Source organism: Bombina bombina, chromosome 2 (assembly GCF_027579735.1).
Source record: "Bombina bombina isolate aBomBom1 chromosome 2, aBomBom1.pri, whole genome shotgun sequence".
In the NCBI taxonomy this organism is placed as follows: Eukaryota; Metazoa; Chordata; class Amphibia; order Anura; family Bombinatoridae; genus Bombina; species Bombina bombina.
The window spans coordinates 883,838,410-883,861,324 of NC_069500.1; the positions used below are offsets into that span (position 1 = coordinate 883,838,410).

At 37.4% G+C, this 22,915-nt stretch overlaps 1 protein-coding gene across 1 annotated transcript in view; it reads right to left on the bottom strand.

Annotated features, from left to right (window-relative positions):
• Window positions 1–6,800, bottom strand: part of WRN (WRN RecQ like helicase) — a 377,656-nt gene extending 370,856 nt beyond the window's left edge. The window contains exons 1-2 of the mRNA XM_053700137.1: window positions 6,720–6,800; window positions 11–119 (exon numbers count right to left, since the gene is read on the bottom strand). Of these exons, the coding sequence (XP_053556112.1) occupies window positions 11–85 (75 nt within the window). The 5' untranslated portion in view covers window positions 86–119; window positions 6,720–6,800. The remainder of the gene's footprint in view (window positions 1–10; window positions 120–6,719) is intronic.
• Window positions 6,801–22,915: the final 16,115 nt, after the last annotated feature.

Genomic DNA, 22,915 nt, shown 5'->3' on the forward strand with positions numbered 1-22,915 from the left:
AGTTAATTACTTTTTTAGTATCACTTGTGCTCTCTGTATCATATCCTGACATCCACTGGGGAAGCTGTCGAGGCTGGTTAGTCATTTTGCTGCCATGCACAGTTATCCAAATCTGAAACCTAGAAAAAAAGCACAATGAAATAATTTTGCAGTTATGAATCTGTTGCAAAAAATATTAAATGGACATAGAAGTTAAAAAAAGAAGATCTAATGTGTTAAATTATGTTATTATTGCACTATTGCTTGCTTTTAACCCTTTCGTGACCGGGTTATAAAGTCTACATAATCACGCGATCGTACAAATGATCGCGAGATTTCAATGATGGGATCGGGTCTGGGGGGTGTCCCTATGACGCTAGGAACGCCCTTCAGACCACGATCAAATCCTGCAAGCGCAGTAGGCTTCAGAACAGCCGTTGGCTATGACGTTGTATTCCGTCATAACGGCTTTAAAGCACAGCGCTGTTGTGACGGAATACAACGGCGGTAAAAGGTTAACTATAAACTATGTGTTTATCCCCTGCAAAGGAGTTAGAGGGACATGAAACTCATTTTTTTTTTCTTACGTAGTTCAGATAGATCATGCAATTTTAAACAACTTTCCAATTTACTTCTATTCTCCCAGTAGTGCATTGTTGCTCCTGAGCCAACATAGAAATGCTTTTCAAGAAAGGATACCAAGACAACAAGGTAAACTTGGTTAGAGGAGTAAACTGAAAAAGGTGACATCAAAGTACAAAAATAAAATGCTCTAATGTGTAGTTAAAGCATTTTATTTTTGCACTTGTGTTACATGTAACTATATGTTTAACCACAGCAAAGGGATTAAACACATGGTTAAAAATTCCAGAGCAGCATGACCTACTGGGATCTAGCTGAACACATCTGGTAAACCAATTACAAAAAAAAGTGTGTAGCCACCAATCAGAAGGTAGATTCCCAGTAGTGCACTGGGATCAAGCCGAATACATCTGGTAAATCAATGACAAGAGACATGTGTAGCCACCAATCAGAATGTAGCTCCCAGTAGTGCATTGCTGCTGCTGAAGATATGTACATATGCATTTCAACCAAAGATACCAAGAAACCTAACTAAATTTGATAATAGAAGTGAATTTAAAAGTGTATTACAATTAAAATTGTACGCTTAATTTTGACTTTCATGTCAATTTAAAACTGCACAATCTGAATCATGAAACTCTCATTTTGACTTTAATTTCCCTTTAAAGGGACATTAAACCCAAAAATGTTCTCTCATTATTAAGATAGAGAATACAATTTTAAAAAAAAGTTTCTAATTTACTTATACAGTATTATCAAATTTGCTTCGTTCTCATGTTATTCTTTGTTGAAGGGATACCTAGATAGGTAGCGTGCACATGCCTGAAGCTCTACATGACAGGAAATAGTGCTGCCATCTAGTGCTCCTGAAAATGTTTAACATTGTTGCAAAACTGCTGCCATATAGTGCTGTAGACATGTGCACATTCATGAGCTTACATCCCAGCTTTGCAACAAAGGATAACAAGAAAACAAATAAAAATTGATAACAGAAATAAACTGAAAAACTGTTTAAAATGCTATGTTCTATCTGAATCACGAAAGAAAAAAACTTGGGTTTCAACTACAGCTCTTGTGACATAAACATTGCCACTTTAATGAAGTAAACTCTTAAAAAGAGAATTTGAGAGTTTTTTTTAATACAGTTATTCTATCAATTAATAAAATCTATAATCAATTTATTTTCCCTGAATGTGTTGCCAATGACTTGTTATACCAGCTGCAGAGTATAAAATTATGAGAAATTGCTCATTTATGATTCTTTTTGCAAAATAAATAGCTGGATTTGCTCTTTGAAACCAAAATGGACTTGGCTTCAGCTGGCTGTGTTTACATAGTTTCTCAATAGCCTATACCTAGGTATAGAAACCTTCAGTATAGGTAGGGATACTACAGGCTAAATCAGCTGTTTCAAATGCCAATATAAAGGCTAAGAAGCTATTTGTAAACAATTTAATACAATACAGCAGGTAAAATGGATCATTGGTAACAAATTAAAAAAAGAGAAAAGTTTTTTAATAAGTATGTTACATTTTTAAAGTATGTTAAAGGACAGTAAATGTAAAAAATAACGTTATATAATTCTGTGCATATTGCAGAATTATGTAACATCTTAGTGACAGCTTTAAAAATCTAAAGATTTGATAGATTTTAGCCCTCAAAGTTGGACTTACCAGGTCTCCTCTCCAGGCTCTTCTGATCATGTCTTTTTCAAAAGCGGTTCAAGGGCGCATTGTCAAATCACAACACGCCAGATCGCGCTATTTACCTAAATGTAGCTCGCTCCCGCTACCAGACCAGAGTCGGAGCACGCTATATTCAGTTCAATAGCGCGATCGGGCGCGTTGTGATTAGACAGCGAGCCCGCTAACCGCTTTTGAAAAAGAAGACATTATCAGAAGAGCCTAGAGTGGAGACCAGGTAAGTGCAACTTTGAGGGCTAAAATCTATCAACTCTTTATCATTTTTAAAGCCGTCGCTAATATAATGTCACATAAATCCTGCACTATGTCCAGGATTATATAAAAAAAAAATTACATTTACTGTCCCTTTAAGGTGATGCTTACATTACAAGACTTTAACCTTTAGTTTGTTGTTTTTATTCCTTGTGCAATAAATATGTTTTACTACATCCATGAGTAGCAAAAAGCAGTAATGTTAATACGCTCATCTGCTGGGAGACCTTCTGGGTTTAAATTTAGGGCTAGATTTATTAAAGCTGAGGCGTACGCCCCTGTACGCCTTAGCTCGCCTGTGGCGGGGAGAAAATACCCGCAGGTATTCGGCATTGCACACGAGCGCAATTTTGCGCTCGCGTGCAATCCCGCCCCCTGCCCGCGCACAGCCAATCACGCGCGGGCAGGAGCTGTCAATCTCCTCGGTCTGACTAGACCGAGGAGATTGAATTTTGCCAGATTAGAGGTGGCGAAAAGGCAAAGGAAACAGCGGTCTGGTGACCGCTGCTTGATAAATGACGGCGAGCAAGTTCTTGAGAGAACTTGCTGCCGTAGGGGCTTAATAAATCTAGCCCTTAGAGCTGGGAGTCAGCTCAAAAGAGCTTTATGTAAGATACTACGTACAGGAATGTTCATTGTGTTACATTGTTACCCTATGTCTGTTTCTCTCTCCTTTTTGAGACACATTTGGAAATCCTAAAGAGTGGATTTAAAAAGCTACAGCTAGAAGCAATATATTCTATATCTTTTCTCAGTTTTACTCTTCTTGTGCACAGTGTTATTGGATACAATTTATACACATTTTTTATACACATTTTTATACACATTTTTATACACATTTTTATACAATAACGAAAACCATTATTGGCAGAGTTAAAGTTCTCAATCAATCCTTAAAGGGACACTGAACCCAAATTTTGTCTTTCATGATTCAGATAGAGCATGCAATTTTAGGCAACTTTCTAATTTACTCCTATTATCAATATTTCTTTGTATTCTTGCTATCTTTATTTGAAAAGCATGAATGTAAGTTTAGAAGCTGGCCCATTTTTGGTTCACAATCTGGGTTGTCCTTGCTGATTGGATAGCACCAATAAACAAGTGCTGTCCAGTGTACTGAACCAAACAGTGTCTGGTTCCTTAGATTAGATGCCTTCTTTTTCAAATAAAGATAGCAAGAGAACGAAGAAAAATTGAATTAGAAAGTTGTTTAAAATTGCATGCTCTATCTGAATCAATTAGGTAGTTTTATGGGAAAAATTAAAACCTGTACAAAACGTTAGATAAATGATCTGTATCATTTAAGGGATACTCAAGTCCAAATAAACTTTTATGATGATTCAGACAGAGCAGCAGTTTTAAGACACTTTCCAATTTACTTCCATCATCAAATTTTGCACATTTTTTTTATATTCACACTTTCTAGAGAACAAGATTCCTACTGAGCATGTGCGCAAACTCACAGGTTATAGGTATACTAGTTTGTGGTTGGCTGATGTCTGTCACATGATACAGGGGGCCAGAAAATGAAAGAGAAAAATTAATTTGCCAGAAAAAAATCAACTGCTTATTTGAAATCCAGGAGTAGGTGTTATTGAATTGTCTTTTAATTATGCATTTGATAATTATGGAGTTCTACTGCATTTAGTGGTCCTTGAAAGGGGCATGAGAGTCAGAATTAAACTTTCATTATATTGATATATGTCATTTTAAGACACTATTAAATTCATTACTATTATGAAATCTACTTTGTCCTCTGGTTACCCTTTGTTGAAAAGCATACATAACCTCAATAGCAGAAATGCACTACTGGGAGCTAACTGGTGATTGGTGCCTGCACACACGTGTTATTTCCTCACCAGATCTGCTCAGTTAGCTCTCAGTAGTGCATTGTTAGTGACAAATCTGACAAGCAAATGTTTTCTGCGAAAGTTTAAGAACATAACCAAAAAGGAAACAACCCTGATTACATATAAAACCACATTTGTACAATATGCAAAGTTTGTCAAGACTGAGTTATTAATAGACAACAATACATCAATTGCAGTAGATGCTTATTTACCTTTTAAACCTTCCTAAATGACACTATTACACTGCATTTCATTTTTATAAAAAAAAATACATGTGTATCAGCTAAATGCTTCTAATAAAAGCTGTGGCAGCAAGGAGTATACTGTATATACACATGCGCCGTGTGCCTGCACTTAAACACAACACCTGCTCAGGGAGCATATGTTTAGTTGATGATGATTCCAGTTTGTGTCATCATTGCTAACACATGCAACAAACAGCTCTCTAAGCATGTGTGGTGTTTTAATAAGGGTGCACTGGACATTTTTGATCATTTTTAATCACAAAAATTATTTGTTAAAAGGACGGAGTAATCCAAAAATTGCTTGCTCTAATTCATTAGGTCATGCAGTGTTTGCACTATCAACACTTAGGGGTCGATTTATCAAGCTGCGGCGGACAGGGGCGGACATACACACCCCTGTCCCCCGCAGTCCGCCTCAGGCGGGCTGAATTACGCTGCTGGAATTCAGCATTGTACAAGAACACAATTTTGCGCTTGCCGTCACTAGTGGTATTGCCGCGACTGGTAATGACGCGCCCTGCGGAGAAGCCAGAAGGAGAGACTACAATCCCCAAACTGCAGTGCGGTGCGGCGGATGGACGGAAGGAGCCAATCCACCAGGGGATATCGCAAAAAACAAAGGAATAGTTAATTCCGGTTTGTAAATACACTGTATGTGCTCCTGTGTACCTATTTATATGAAGATTTATTGCACTTATCTTACTAACAATTTGCTAGCTGAAAATTTGTTTATATATACAGGATTTTTGTTTTTGCTTGGGTAAATAGAATTTTTAAAATATACTCTCTGGAGATGTCAGTCCAAAAAAAATTGTAGCTTCTATGAAAGTTACTCCAAGTTATAAGGATGTAACAAATTATCTTTACCCACTAAATTAGTACACACATTCTTTATAGCTAACATCTCTGCAAGTATATCTATAAAACATAAGAGAACATATAAAATCAAGATTTAAAACATTGAGATCTTCCGTCACTCATAATGTTCTTATATCAGATCAGTACCAGATTCACAGAGGTGGGTGTTTTACAGTATAGGGAGGTACACAGAAAAATACTGCCTAGAACACGGTTTTAAGACAAATGCTGGACCTGTTAGGGCCTCTCGATCAAAAACTCAAGACAGAAATCTAAAAAAAAATCTTAAGGGGGGGTGAGCATTTTTTTGCAATGTAGGTGTCTCTCCTTTACATCCAGAACTCTGTCTGCATAGAGAGATAAACTCTCAAAAAGAAAGAAAAAAATGCCTTTTTAAAAGCCTTTGAGGGACCTCATGGTACTGATGAGACGTATTAGATCATCTCGCTAGAGCGGAGAGCTTTAGATCATACAAGTCCTATATGAGGAAATATGAATATGCACAAGAACAGGTTTATACAAGGAACAGTAATGGGATGCTACTTTTCATGGCCTCTAGGTTTGGTTTATAGAGATTCTAAATGGTTGCATGAACTATATTTGCAATGTTTAAACACATAGCATTGCAGGGTCAATGTATTTAAAATTGCATGCTCTAATGAATTATCTCATGAAATGTATGACTATATTGGCCTTTTGCTAACCTGATCAATTATTCCACATTTGTATGCTGTCCAACCTCAAGTAAAACATTAGGACTGAGATAAATGATCACTAACACCTTTGTTTTTATTAAAATGTATCAACATTAAACAGGTAAAGCATTACTGCAGATGTAGTTTCTTTTGCAATAAAAATAGCATGAATTAAACAGTTTTATAATATAAGTTGAATTCAATACTATATTCTATCCTACAGTTTTCTGACTGTGAAGGTCATGACATAATATACATTATTGATTTTACATATTGATGTTAGAGATCCCCTCTTTTAGGGTGGGTCAATTAGGGTTGGCCGGGCCCCAAACTAGTCTGGTTTTATTAGACATTGGCATACACCACATATATATTGGCATAACAGTAAATTATACTAGTAACAAACAATATGTGTGCTGTCTCTTTAACTATACCAGGGAGGGATGCAGCGCATTGCACAACAATGCATTGCAGCCTTTTCTGTGTTTTCTACTAATACATTAGACAGCAAGATGCCCCGCGCGTTCTGTTGCAGCGCTGTACAAGCTCACATACCTGCACGCGCCACACTCCAGCAATAACACTCTACTCGCAGCATTTACATTAGAACCTGCGCGCCAACAAACTCTATGGGAGCTTCCGCATTCATGACGCAGTTACGTAAAAGACGTGTAGCAACTAGCAAGTCCTAAACTTTGGTAGGAGGAGAGTTGTGTTATGTGCGTGGGAGTAAAATAACGTGATGGGGGAAACAAAACTTTAGCTCGTTTCAATAGCACTTTATGGCGTGTATACATAGTAACACTCAGTGGGATATGTTATTCTCAGATACGTGGGGAAAATACATTTTCTTCTTAAACGATAAACTCCATAAGGTGCGGTATTCTTCTGCTGTCCCAGAGTGCAACACTTCACATAAAGAATACTTAAAGGGACACTGAACCCAAATTTTTTTCTTTCGTGATTCAGATAGAGCATGCAAATTTAAGCAACTTTCTAATTTACTCTGATCAATTTTTCTTTGTTCTCTTGCTTTCTTTATTTAAAAAAGAAGTCATCTAAGCTATTTTTTGGTTCAGACCATGGAAAGCACTTGTTAATTGGTGGGTGAATTTATCCACCAATCAGCAAGAACAACACAGTGTGTTCACCAAAAATGGGCTGGCATCTAAACTTACATTCTTGCATTTCAAATAAAGATACCAAGAGAATGAAGAGAATTTGATGATAGGAGTAAATTAGAAAGTTGCTTAAAATTGCATGCTCTATCTGAATCACGAAAGAAAAAAATTGTGTTTAAGCTAGTTATTTAACCCCTTAATGACCACAGCACTTTTTCATTTTCTGTCCGTTTGGGACCAGGGCTATTTTTACATTTCTGGGGTGTTTGTCTTTAGCTGTAATTTTCCTCTTACTCATTTACTGTACCCACACACATTGTATATTGTTTTTCTCGCCATTAAATGGACTTTCTAAAGATACCATTATTTTCATCATATCTTATCGTTTACTATATAAAAATTACAAAATATGAGGAAAAAATGGTAAAAAAAAAACACTTTTTCTAACTTTGACCCCCAAAATCTGTTACACATCTACAACCACCAAAAAACACCCATGCTAAATAGTTTTTAAATTTTGTACTGAGTTTAGAAATACCCAATGTTTATATGTTCTTTGCTTTTTTTTGCAAGTTATAGGGTAATAAATACAAGTAGCACTTTGCTATTTCCAAACAACTTTTTTTCAAAATTAGCGCTAGTTACATTGGGACACTGATATCTGTCAGGAATCCCTGAATATCCCTTAACATGTATATATATTTTTTAGTAGACAACCCAAAGTATTGGTATATTTCATGCCACCATTTCACCGCCAAATGCGATCAAATAAAAAAAAATGTTCACTTTTTCACAAATTTTTTCACAAACTTTAGGTTTCTCACGGACATTATTTACAAACAGCTTGTGCAATTATGGCACAAATGTTTGTAAATGTTTCTCTGGGATCCCCTTTGTTCAGAAATAGCAGCCTTATATGGCTTTGGCGTTGTTTTTTGGTAATTAGAAGGCAGCTAAATGCCGCTGCACATCACACGTGTATTATGGCTAGCAGTGAAGGGGTTAATTAGGTAGCTTATAGGGAGCTTGCAGGGTTAATTTTAGCTTTAGTGTAGAGATCAGCCTCCAACCTGACACATCACACCCCTTGATCCCTCCCAAACAGCTCTCATCCCTCACCCGCCCCCACAATTGTCCTCGCCATCTTAAGTACTGGCAGAAAGTTTGCCAGTACTATAATAAAAGTGTTTTTTTTTGTTATATACATATAACATTATTAACAAACAGTTTGTCAAAAACATTACAGGAGTGTCTTATTAAAAAAATTACATTCATATCAACGTAATGTACATGATGGGGTATACAAAGATAGTTCACATACACATGTAATGTAACACAATTATGAACATTGAATTGTCAGATGAATCAACAAGATAACGGAGGAAAACCTCTCAGTTTTATATTAGTTTTATTTTCCCAGCAATGGGAATAGGGCAAAGGGGATTCGTATGTTTACCTATCGAGACTGTTGTAAACGTGTCTGGACTCCTTCGGCGTGTCTCAATCAACACTGAACTACTGCTCCCCTCAGTTGAGAGCCGCTGTAATCATACTCTTGTGAAGTAACTCTATGTCTGATCTTTGTAAATTACCAAAGTATCACTATAAGTATAGGCATCAAATATGGGTCTAGGAGCTATTATACAAAGTTTAATTTCAGGAGGTGGGGTGCTCAAGGAGGGGGAAGAGAGAGAAAAAAAATGTAAGCACAACCTGATATGCTAATTGCGTCCGTTTTAAATCAATCCAGGGTGTAGTAAAGATCAACCACCACTTAATGGATCTGAATCCAATCTGACGAAATCTCCCAGTACCAGTCCATGCGGTCCTGCGAGCAGTAAACACATTTTTCCATTTTGGCCAGAAAGTTGACGACTCTGCACACGTCTGACAGAGAGGGAGGTTCAGGCTGTTTCCATGCCCTGGCAATGCAGAGTTTAGTCGCTGAAATTATGTAAATCAGTAACCTTTTGGAAGGACCTATGAATTTGTCATCAAATATATGGAAAATAACAATTTGTGGAGTCAAAGTTATCTCTATGTTTATAGAGTTCAGCAATAATTCAACCTCCCTCCACAATACCGTCACTCTCATGTATGACGACCAGATCTTGGCCACACTGTCGCCAGCATAATGGGGAAGCCGTACTGAACATCCTGGCCAATCTGGTAGGTACCCTGTACCACCTCAGTAAGATCTTAACATACCCTTCAAAAATAGTCACACCATGGATTGTTTTCTTTGTCAGAGTCGCTGCTTTACTAATATCTATTTCGGTGATTGTAAGGGTTAATTCTCTGCACCAAGCCTTGGTCTACCACGGAAGACCTTGAGAGTGATCCTCTAGGAGAGCTCTATAGTGAAATGTGAGGGATCTCAACTTACCATGACCACCTCGCCACCTCTCTTTCCACCTAGTATACCCCCTCATATTGTGTTTGGGAAAATCACACAATTTAATTAGGCTCAGTACCCTAAAAGATTCAAACCGGAACCATAACGGGGGGGTCACCAAGCAGATTAGTAATCTGAGGTACTGTCATCAGTGTCCCATTAGAATATAGGTTTTCTGCTAGATTTAAGTGTTCTTCTGTCCAGTAGTCTATATGTATATTTGGGAGATCCCAGAGCATACCTCTCAATTCATGGATGGGGGACGGATGTGGTGCAATCTCCGAGTGGTGTCGGAGACCATGCCATGAATGTATATTTTGTTGGACTATGGGGTTCTCTATTTGTTTAGCTAAAACTTTAGAACTTGGGACCCAGAGCGCATTCGGCAGATCCAGTCCCACTGGCAAAGCCAACTCCTCCAATCTATACCAACCCGGTTTTTCAGAACCTGGGCACCAAGCCAATATCTGCGAGAGTCCCGCTGCCTCATGGTACAGAAAAATGTTGGGAAACGAGATTCCTCCTCTCGCATATTCCCTTTGCATAATCTTGTGTCCTATTCTCAGGGTTATGTTCATCCAGACATACCTAAGAAATATCTGGTGAATTTGTTGCAGTATGGTATGAGGAACATTCAAGGGAATGCACCTGAACAGGTACAAGGCCTTCGGTAACAGGGACATCTTAATCGTAGCGACTCTACCTAGCAAGGAAGTCTCTTTGTAGTCCCATCTGCCAGTTAAGGATTTTAATTCAGTGATAAGGCCATCAAAATTAAGTTTGAGGACAGTATCCGCCTCTGCGCAAAGTTTGATGCCTAAATGTGTTATCAATTGTGAAGACCATTGAAAGCTGTATCTCTGTTGTAGCATGTCTAGCTGGTCTTGAGGGGTATTAATATTATAGGCTTCTGTCTTAGACATATTTACTTTATAGTAGCTAAATTCGCTAAATTGTTCAATTACTCGAAAAACTGACTGTAGGGAGGATTCCAGTCTCGTGAGAAGTAGGGTGACATTGTCTGCGTATACCACAATTTTTTCCTCTAGATGTCCATAAGGAAATCCCGCTATCTGAGTGGAGGTACGAATAGCTTGCGCCAGCAATACAATACTTTAATCATTGGTATTACTGGGGATGGGAAACCAAAGACCGTCAACACCTCCCAGAGGTAGTCCCACCTGACCCTGTCAAAAGCCTTTTCAGGGTCCAGAGACAGGGCCAAAAGGGGTACCTTTTATCTCTTAGCATCCGAAAAGATTGTTAACAGTCTCCGGGTATTATCGGGTCCGTGACGGCCTAATATGAAACCCACCTGATCAACCTTGATCAAGGAGGGCAATAAACGTGCTAATCTGTCAGCAATCAACTTGGAATACAGAAATGAGAAAAAGAAAGAAGGCGCCACAATAGTGCAGGGTCAAATGGTTCTGGTGTCTCCCCGCTCCAAAATTCCCCTACTTACTGGATCCAAAGCACTGTGCCAGTGCTCAAAATGCCTTCTGGGCTCTCAACAGTCGCCCAGCTAACTGCTCAAGGTATGACAGCACGGCTCCTCTGTGTTAGCACGTCTCTGGAACCTCCAGCATCTAGTGACCAATGGTCCGTAGTCTCCTCTGTGGGATACTCGAATGCCTCCAGCAAACACCCGGTCAATGGGGATAAAAGTATATAGGTATATATTGTATACCGCTATTTCCTCTATAAATCAGTGTAAATAAACTGATGCGTACAAGTGCGGTAATGATTGTATGTGTATTAATCAAAATTAAAATACCGTGGTAAGTCTGGTAAAATAAAAACAGACTTTATTTAAAAGCAATCACGACGTTTCACGGTCTCAAACCGTTTTATCAAGTGTGGTACACTTGATAAAACGGTTTGAGACCGTGAAACGTCCATTGATGCTGGAGGTTCCAGAGACGTGCTAACACAGAGGAGCCGTGCTGTCATACCTTGAGCAGTTAGCTGGGCGACTGTTGAGAGCCCAGAAGGCATTTTGAGCACTGGCACAGTGCTTTGGATCCAGTAAGTAGGGGAAATTTGGAGCGGGGAGACACCAGAACCATTTGACCCTGCACTATTGTGGCGCCTTCTTTCTTTTTCTCATTTCTGGTACTATAGGAGCGTATTCCAACTACATCCAGAAGAAGCAGCCTGCCACTGACCGTATCAATTTGATTTGTGACACCTATTCAACTTACACAGAGGAGCCAACAGTATCGTTCTGAGGACTTGTTCACTACATATGAACTGATAAGTTTTATATACATTATATAGTGGATTTGTCTTATTCGTAATGTGAATATGAATGTTATGATCCTCTGTGTTTAAAATTCTCTTTGTCTTTGAAGCTAGAGACGAAGCAAACAATATTTTTGTGGTTAATAATAACCTACACCGGTGTGTATATATCACTGCACTTTTTGTTACACTATATATATGTAATGAGCAAGTACATCCATTACATATTGTAAGTTTCACACTAATATCATATTTTTTAAGATTTTTATATATTTGACTAGATTGATATAGATCTAGTTCATCTACATATATACACTATTTTTAGGCGCATCCAATTGACACTTGGTATCTATCAATTGTTATATAACAACTTGGAATACAGGTTGGTGTCCACATTTATCAATGAGATAGGCCTATAGTTGCAGCAGACCGACTCATCCTTACCCGGCTTTGGAATAGTTATGATGCTAGCCTCCAAACTTTCTCTTAGAATATGACCTCCCTCCTTGATCTCATTAAAAGTTTGACATAAGATTAATTGTAATTGTGGGCTCAGTTCTTTATATAGCTTACCCGGGAAGCCATCAGGGCCCGTGGCTTTGTCATTTTTTAGATCCTTAATTGCTACACTGATCTCTTTCATAGAGAACGGCTCTAATATAATTTTTCCGGCTTCTGCGCTCAGCGATGGCAAGTTCAACTTTTGTAAATAAGACGCAATAGCCGAGGTCGTAGCCTCTGTAGGGTTTTCATAGGAAGCAATATTATACAGTTTGTCATAAAAGTCTGCAAATGCTTTCCCTATCTCCTCCGGCGCCTAAGCCTTGTGGCCATTATGATTAATATAAGGGATCCTGGAGGCTGCCAATTGACATTTAAGTTTTTTTGCCAACAAGGAATCCGCCTTGTTGCTCTTGGCGTACATAATTTGTCTAAATTTGGAAAGTGCCAACTGAACTCTTTGAGATTCAATGTCCTTATTCTGACTTTTCAAGTGTAAGATGTCTGTAGATAGAGTATTGTTAGGGGCTAGTTTGTTCTGTTTTTCTTTTATCCGAAGGTCGCACACCAATTTACCCGATGGTGCTCCTCTTTTTTTCCTGATTGCCGCCATTCTAGCAATACAAAATCCCCTTAGATAGGCCTTCAAAGCAGCCCATCTAATTTGGTGGGATGTTTGGCCTATGGGGTTGGTGATCAGAAAGTGCTCAACCCTGTCTGTGAGATCCTGTAGGAAAGTCCCCTCCTCCCATAAGGATTTGGGAAGTTTCCATAAATATTTGGCATATGAGGATCCGGCCACTCAAATAGAGAAAGACACTGCCTCATGGTCCGACCAAGGACAGCTGTGTATTCTGGAATCTACAATCTTATTCATGGTCCAAGAGTCTACAAAGAAATAGTAAAGTGTCGAGTAGGACCGATGGGGGGGGCGAAAAGTAGGAAAAGTCCCTCGAATCTGGAATCTCCACACATCATACAAAGAGTTTTGATAAATTTAAGTGTCTGAATTTAGGGGCCTAGGACTTGGAGAAGGGTTTAAGTGATTTAGTTTCTGGGAGATTTTTTATCAATAAGGGGGTCCCACTATGGTTCCTTGTTTCTTTTTTTTTTTTAACTTTTATTTATAACCAACATTGTGTTACAGTCATACAAATTACATGTCTTAGCGCCACGCAGGGCAATACATTGTATGATCATACAAAAAATAAACGCCACATTACTAAAATCACATTGACATTAAGTGGGATACACTAATATATTCTCTTCCATTGTCTTCTACATGTAATGGTTATCGTCTATAAGGTAGTTGCACACAACGTTGGAATTTTTCATTGTTTTTTTGAAAAAAACCTGACAACACTAAACAATAATGATAATGCAAAAAAGGAAAAAGAAGAGAAAAGAAAAAAAAGAAAAAAAAGAAAAAAAAAACCTGAATAATTCAACCAGAACTAATTTAGAATACTTTTTTCCTTTTTGCTCCCACATCAATCAAAAGAAGGCCATTTAAATGTAATAAATAGCTATATATCTTTTCTTGTATTCTTTATAACTCTAAAGAGAGAGAAAAAAAAAAAAAAAACCATCCTCCGGACCCGCAAGACTCAATCTTAGCTGCAATAGCTCACAATTTTATGGGATATCTCTGAAATTCCTTATCCAAGATCCGGGAAATACTTGGAGCAAGACTAGCTCAGCGAAGCTGGTAAAAGAGACAAATGGAGACAGAATCCGCTGCTGCAGTTGTAGTGAATAAGTTTTAATAGTGGGTGCCCATTCTACCAAGAATGTCTTAATTTTTTTTTTCTGAAGCCTGTGATAAATGAAAAGATTCATATATAATTTGGGATTGTATCCCTTTAAGAATTATTCCTAGGCTAGGGGGCCTCTTAGCAATCCAGGATTTGAAGATATTATATCTAACAATTAAAATAATGGTATTCAAAATCCGAATTTTAGAATCTGACATGGGATTAAATATCAAACATATTATATCTTGCAAAGAGAGCAGGTAAGCCCCATTATAGAGCCTATTAAACCAAAACTGGACTTTCTGCCATAGTTGTTTTATTTTGGGGCAGTGCCACAACATATGCATAAGATCTGCTTTACCATATGAGCACCACGGGCAATCGGCCCTTTTAAGAGGATAAAATTTCGCTAACCTGGCAGGAGATAGGTAAAATTTATTCATTTATTTAACATGAGATTCTTTCCAATTTACCGAGATAGGATAGTTAGCTACCAATTTGAGACTACGCGAGATCTTTTCTTGATCAATTGTAGGAATATAATTTGTCCATGAATTGACCATTTTCTCGCTCAACAGTATGCCCTGTTTAGTGAGCATAATATCATAGATTAAGGAAATTGATGTGTCTCCGATTATAAATTTTTGGATACAAATCTTGACCTCGGACCATTCAGATCTAACTGAGGAATACCAGCTTTGGGAACTAACATAATGACGAACCTGGAAATAGGCAAAACGGTTCCCAGTACCTAGCGAATATCTTGAGAGAATAGTTTCCCAAGGGAGAATCTGGGTTTGATCATCCAATAACTGATCAATATCCTTAAGGCCTCTGTCCTGCCACTCTAGAAATACCTTTTGGTCAATGCCTGGCAAGAAAAGGGGGTTACCTCTTATGGGTAAAAAATCAGAAAATGAAGGATTCAATGCTAGTATACCACAGAACTTCTGCCATGCATAAATCGGATTTTTGAAAGATTGTAATATAGAGACTTCTCGCGGTAGTTCTTGTAATGGGCAGTGTAAAAGAGCCTTCAAAGACCAAGGGTGGATTAATCTGGATTCATACTCAAAAGAGGTAATCCTATTCGTTTGTGCTAGCCAATCTATAACTACTTTAAGTAAAGGTGCAATATTGTAATATCTAATGTTAGGAAAAGCTAGACCAGCATTATAGAATTTTTGAGACAATTTTTCCAGTGATATACGTGGTTTTTTAGCTTTCCAAATAAACTTGGAAAACCAGGAATTCAATCTACTTACATCTTTATTTGTCAGCATTAATGGGAGATTTTGTAAAGGATAATGAATCCTTGGAAAAATTATAGTTTTGATCAGATTGACTGATGCAGTAATAGATAAGGGGAAAGCCTTCCATAGCTCAAGATCTTCTTTAATCTTCTGAAAGAGTGTATCAAGATTGGCTGAGTACCAATATTTGGGATTTTTATGAATCTCCAGCCCCAGATATTTTATAGTTGAGACTGTGCGAAACGTTAAATTAGTTTGTCGATTGGTTTCTTTACCTAGTCACATAAATTCGCTTTTATCCAGGTTGGATTTATACCCCGCGAAGGAGCTAAACTCCTCCAATATATTTATGACCTTAGGGATTGTGTCTCTGGTATTCTGCAAACATATAAGAATATCATCGGCATATAGTAAAACTTTTAAATTTGGGTCTAGATCTGGTATCCCCGGCAAGATTTCTCTCAATCTGGTTGCCAATGGTTCAAGAGCAATATTGAACAAAAGGGGTGAAAGGGGACAACCCTGTCTTGTTCCTCTTTCTAATATTATCTTAGGAGAAAGCGTTTGATTCACCAGCAGAAAAGATTTTGTCTTCAAATGGATTTTCTGAATAAAATGTAAGAAATTATCGGCAAAGCCAAATTTCTCTAAGGTTTTAAATAAGTGAGTCCAAGCTATGCTGTCAAAGGCCTTGACTGCGTCCAACATAAGGACTGCATTATCATTTAGATTATTTCTATCTTTGAACTGATCACTATTCCAGCTATAATCAACCAGCGTAGTTAATCTCCTAATATTCTTAGTAGAATTTCACGTGGCCATAAATCCGACCTGGTCGGGATGTATAAGTTTGTCCAAGCACCCTGCAAGCCTACAAGCGAGAATAGAAGTTAAGATTTTATAGTCCGCATTGAGGACTGAAATTGGCCTATAAGAGGCTGGATCTTCTGGGTTCTTCCCTTTTTTCAAGATAAGTGATATATTTGCAGCTGCGAACCGATCTGAAATTGGTTTGTTAGTCATATAATAACTATTAAACAATTTCTCTAAGACTGGTGTTATTTCTACCGCAAGACTTCTATAGAACTCTGCTGGAAACCCATCAGGGCCAGCGGCTTTATTCAATTTGGATGAACTAATGGCTTTTAATATTTCTTCGGAAGTGATCGGGGCATTCAGAGATTCTAGTTCTTCTTTCTGTAGCTGGGGAAGAGTAACCTTATCCCAGAAGTTATCTTGGTTAGTGGAGTTACATTCCTGTTTAGAATATAATTGCTTATAATACTTGAAAAAAACTCCACATATCTCTTCTGTATTAATATATCTTATATCTCCTTCCTTAATACTAGAGATCAAGTTCTTCTTCTTCCTTGCTTTAACTAGTCTCGCTAGATTTTTAGCAGAGCTACCGTGAAAGCTTCTAAAATGTAAATTGATTTTGGTCTCATCTTCTAAGTGTTTTTTATCTACAGATATGTCCCTCTCCTTTCTAAGAGCTATATATTTATTCCAATTCCTAGTGGATCGATCTCCATGATATTTTTTGTAAGCATTTTTAACCTGGTTGGTAAGTTGCAAGTCTCGGGCACGTTGTTTCTTATTTTTAATATCCAAAAATGACATAATTTCACCACGTAAGACTGCTTTTGATGCCTCCCAAAAAGTTTCAATCTAATAAAAATAAGAAATATTACGTGTACTATAGTCCTTCCAAGACTGCTTTAACCAATGGCTAAATCTAGGATTGTTGTAAAGATAACGTGGATAAAAAAAAAGCCCTGGGAGTTTTAAATTTATTACTGTCATGGTATTTCAATATTAAGGATATGATTGAGTGGTCCGAGGTCATGATCTCACCAATTCCAGCCTCCACTTTACAAATCGAAAGTGATTCGGAGATTAAAAATAGATCTATCCTGGTGAAAGTCCTGTGTGCTTTAGATTCACACGTGAAGCCTAATGAATCCGGGTTAAAGGACCACCATATATCAGTAAGATGTAATTTGCTGCAAAATTTAATAAAATATTTAGAACTTCTCCTGTTCTCTGGAAGATTCTTCTGAGAGAATATATCGATTTCTGGGTGCATAGTCAAGTTAAAATCACCACCTATTATAAGGTTCTCTTTTATATAAGGAAAAAGTTTAACTTTAACGGTCTCCCAAAAATCACTACAGAATTTATTTGGGCCATACACATTGCAGAGAACATATTTAGTTTTATTAATGAAAATTTGAATTAAAATAAACCTTGCAGTGATATCCGTCTCCACCTGAATAATCTTATACTCCAGCGCTTTATTAATCAAGATTGCCACTCCACATTTTCTCCTGCTTGAAGAGGAGGCAATTACCTCTCCCACCCATTTTATCTTGAGCTTAGAGACTTCCTGTTCTGTGAGATGAGTCTCTTGAATAAAAGCAATATCTGGTTTTTGTTTGGCCAGTAATTTGATAATCAACTTACGTTTCATAGGAAAGACAATCCCCCCTACATTCCAGGATAAGAATTTAATATCCATTACCGGTCCTTACCGGCACAAATAGATAAAGATTCCTCTTGCGGGCCCGGATTAGAAAAACAAGAAAGAAAAGAAAAAGAAAAAAAAGACACATAAGAATATCTGGCTCTCTTTCAAACATAAATTACCATAAAAGAAATGAGAGATTTTAGTACCTAATACGCTGTTCATTTTGTAAGGAATCAGGTAGAAACCTTGAATAGTTGGGAAATAAGTTATTATTCACTTATAAATTTTTTAATCTCTCCCAGCTCTCGGAAGGTTTTTCTGGCGCCGTCTTGTTCAACAATTACGCTGGCAGTATATACCATCCACGCATTATATCCTTTATTAATGAGTTGCGAGCAGAACGGTGCCATTAGCTTCCTTTTTGAAGAAGTTTCTACCGAATAATCTTGGAATAATAGAATTCTATTCCAAACATAAGTGGTTCACTTCTTTTTTTAAATAATCTAAGATATTCAATCTTGTCTTGGTAATTCAGGATTCTAAAGATGCACATTCTATTTCTGCGAGATCCCTCAGCCTGGGCATTTTTAATGCCCGTTCTGTGTGCTCTCTCTATGACAATGGGAAGCCTTTGCTGGGGAAAACCTAGAGCTTGGGGCAATGTGTAAGATGTAAAATGGTATAAATCCTGAAATTCAGAGGTCTCAGGAAGGCCAATGATTCGAATATTATTGCGTCTGGAACTATCTTCAAGATCGTCCAGACGCGATTGTAGGTTGGCGATCCTAGAGTTCTGCTTGGATATAATATCATCTTGCACATTGGCTTGATCTTCTAGCTCAGAAACTCTATTCTCCATTTCTAACATTCTATTGGAGAATTGTTTAACCTCCACTGAGAGGTTAGAGATTACTGATGAAATTGTGCCTAATTCGGTCTTTATTATCTCAAACTGTGGGGTGAAGAGATCAGTTAAATGGGTAATTAACATCTGCGTGTCGTTTGTATTAGCTAATGTCTCACTAGAGCTATTTAAACTGGGGTCACCCAGCTTGGTTTTTTGTCTCTGCCTTTAGCCGGCATTCTGGGTGAGGGTGCTTTGGCTTGAGTGACAAATCTTTCCATAGAAGACTCAACACAACCAAGAAAAAAAAAAAAAAAAAAAAAAAGAGAGAGCTAGAAGGGGGTACTCTAAATCTGTTGATTCCTGACTACTATCTAATCTACTGCCCTCCTGGTTCTCCTAGTCGTGTTTATTGAAAAAGTGGATAAAAAAGACAGTGTGAAGAAAAAACTAGAAAAAGAAACAATGCAACTACAAAAAAAGGTGTGGATGTGAAAGTGACAATTATCTACTCCCTATTGTGGGAGGTGGAAGTGTGTGCAAAAAAAAAAAATGTTCTAACGTGCTACTCTCCTGTCTTCAGGGATTGGTGTGAAAAATTACTATGTCTACTTTTTATTGTGAGGTATAAAAATATATACCCCCCCAAAAAAAAAAAAAAAATACTCCAACGTGCTTCTCTCCTATCTACAGAGAGTAGTGAAAAAAGTGACTATCAACTATTTCCTGTTGTGGGGTGTAAAAATATATGCCCACACAAAAAAAAATAAAAAAAAATACTCCAACGTGCTTCTCTCCTATCTACAGAGAGTAGTGAAAAAAGTGACTATCAACTATTTCCTGTTGTGGGGTGTAAAAATATATGCCCACACAAAAAAAAATAAAAAAAAATACTCCAACGTGCTTCTCTCCTATCTACAGAGAGTAGTAAAAAAAGTGACTATCAACTATTTCCTGTTGTGGGGTGCAAAAATATATGCCCACACAAAAAAAAAAAAAAAAAATACTCCAACGTGCTTCTCTCCTATCTACAGAGAGTAGTAAAAAAAGTGACTATCAACTATTTCCTGTTGTGGGGTGCAAAAATATATGCCCACACAAAAAAATAAAATAAAAAAATAAAATACTCCAACGTGCTTCTCTCCTATCTACAGAGAGTAGTGAAAAAAGTGACTATCAACTATTTCCTGTTGTGGGGTGTAAAAATATATGCCCACACAAAAAAAAAAAAAAGTGAATTAATAGATTAATACTCCAGTGTCTTGTTTATTAAGCTATACTTAACTAGGTTTGTATAGTAAACAAGATTGATTAATTTCAATTAACCACTCATTTTAGATGATAAGGATTTAGAGAGTATACATTTTAAGTGATGTAAACCATTTAACATACTAGTTCACCCATTTGCAAAGGAGAATAATACAAAAGAGCAAACTCAAGAATTATGCAGATTCCACTATTACAACTCTTATCTCCCCATAGATAGAATTGTAACAGAAAATATCAATAAACCATTTCTCCTACTATGGATAGATACATAATATAATACACTCTCTTTAGAATACGTTACACAGGGATATAGTTTACAAACAAACGTTATAATTCTGCCCTTTTTTTAGTATTGGTCTGCATGTATTCTTGAGCAAATTTTTAGCTGTTAATCCCAGTTAGATTAATATCAATTATCAAGTAGGCAGATTTCTTTTTTTTTTTTTCCCCCTTTTCCCCTGGAATCCTAAAAAAAAAAAAACAGGCTAGAATATCTTTATATAATACCAGGGACCATAAATAAGAATCCTAGTATCTACAGATTCATTAAGTTAGTGTTATGTTCCTGTCCCTTTAAATCAGGATGTTCAGGTATTCACATTCCTATATAAGGCCCCTCCTCCAGTCTACCTATGCTTGGTAATTTGTATTCACTTAGCTATAAGCTGAGCAACAACGAAGACACCTTGCTGATATTCCTAACCAAGGAATTTACTCTTAGTAACTACAATTGCTGTGTGCTTTTCAACTTTGGATCGTCATATATCAGGTTTCCTTGTTTTGACCGGAATCCTCAAAGTATCTCTTACTTGTTAATTCTGTTTCTCCCGGCTTATACATTGAAGCCGTGTATCGGCGTCTGACGTCACCGTAAGTCTCTGGAGCTCTCTCTCACTCTGGCTGCAAACAACCAACTCCTGTGCTTAATAGCAACTCACCTTGAAGCTGCGGTAACCGTTACTATTTCTTACTCTCTGAAGGTGGTAACGTATTATACCTTAATTCACTTACTACTTTAAAGGACTTTCCTGCATGTTTTACAGTGTGACGCTTATGCAAATACAGCTACCTTTAACTATCTGATTGCCTGTAATATCTATCGATTCAGCTTGACGAACTGTGCTTAATTATTCTATGTGCCTTATCAAATAATCATACTGTTGGTTGTGAAGGACTGCCTGCTGTTTACATGAATACTAACAACGTTATAGACTAACTAAGGACTGCCTGTTAACTAAAAACAACATAACCTGTTATAGAGCTCTCCTGCTTAATTTATATAGAAACACCTCCTGGTTGCAACCTGTGTTATTTGAGGCTGACATTCACCTACTAACACTTAATCTTATATTTATCTTTCTTTTATCTACTATCTCTATAATTATCTGCATATTGCAAACTGCTATTGCAATCGGGATAATATACCTTTAAATCTCATTTCCTCCTCTCTGCATAATTATCTGCATATTGCAAACTGCTATTGCAATCGGGATAATATACCTTTAAATCTCATTTCTTTCACTCTGCATCCATGCAGCAGTGACCCTCAGATCTATGAGCAAAAACTAGGTTCTTGATTACATCTAATGAACCTAAAGGTTTGGTGTGAGACTGAGTGGTCCTGCAGTTAAGGATATCAAATACTTGCACCTAACATAACATATTACCAAGCCTAACATATATCCTACAGCATGGATATCAGTGAACTTACAAACCGTGTTGGTTCCCTTGCACAAAGCATGGACCATATGCTACAAGGCCTCAGAGAAATTAAAATTGAAAATGATCACATTAGGAAGTTTATTAATGAGCATTTATCTGATAAACCTGCTCCTATTGATTTAACACCTGAACCAATTGTATCTCCACCTGAAAAATTCTTTGGTGACAGGACTCAGTTTAGAGAATTTAAAAACTCCTGTACTTTGTATTTTTCTTTAAAACCCCGAACCTATGCATCTGATCGAGTCAAAGTTCTAACGGTCATCTCATATCTCAGAGGAGAGGCTAAATCATGGGCTAACTCCTTCTATGAGAACAATGACCCCATATTGGACTCCTTAGATGCCTTTTTCTCTGCCATGTCCCTATTATATGAAGACCATCATAAGCAGAATACTGCTGAGACTGCTCTTAGGAGCCTACGACAAGGTAAAAGAGCAGTAGAAGAATATATCACGGACTTTAAAAGATGGGCACCAGACACCCAATGGAATGAACCTGCTCTGAGAAATCAGTTCAGAACAGGTCTTTCTGAAACATTAAAAGATGAATTAGCCTGTGGTGCAGTTCCTGTGGAATTAGAGAATCTTATGACCTTATGTATCACTGTTGATAGAAGGATAAGAGAACGTAGATCTGAAAGGGCACTATCTGATCCTGTTGTCAAGAAAATCCCGGTATACCATCCTGTGGTCACTGCACCATCTAAATCAAATGATGAACCTATGGAAGTTGCTGTCATGAGGGGTCCTCTAAAACCAGAGGAAAAAGCCAGAAGCAAGCTACATAACTTGTGTTTATATTGCGCAGCAAAGGACCATGCTGTTAGAGACTGTCCTGTGCTTATCAGACAGAAGAGGGGTAAGAATCTTCAACACCAAAATTGCCTTAATAAATTGTCTGCGCTTACCACTCATTTACCAATTTCTGTTCTTTTGCAGTGGCGTCTACAGAAGACAAAAACCCAGGCCGTTATTGACTCTGGTGCATCTGGGAATTTCATTGACCAAGCATTTGTAACAAAACATAAAATACCCACAATAAAAAAAGATAGTGCACAAGCCATAAGATTGGTTGATGGTTTTCTTATGAATACGGGGCCTATCACCCATCACACTACACCCTTACAAGTTATCACACAGAAGGGCCATACTGAGACATGTACATTTGACATTTTG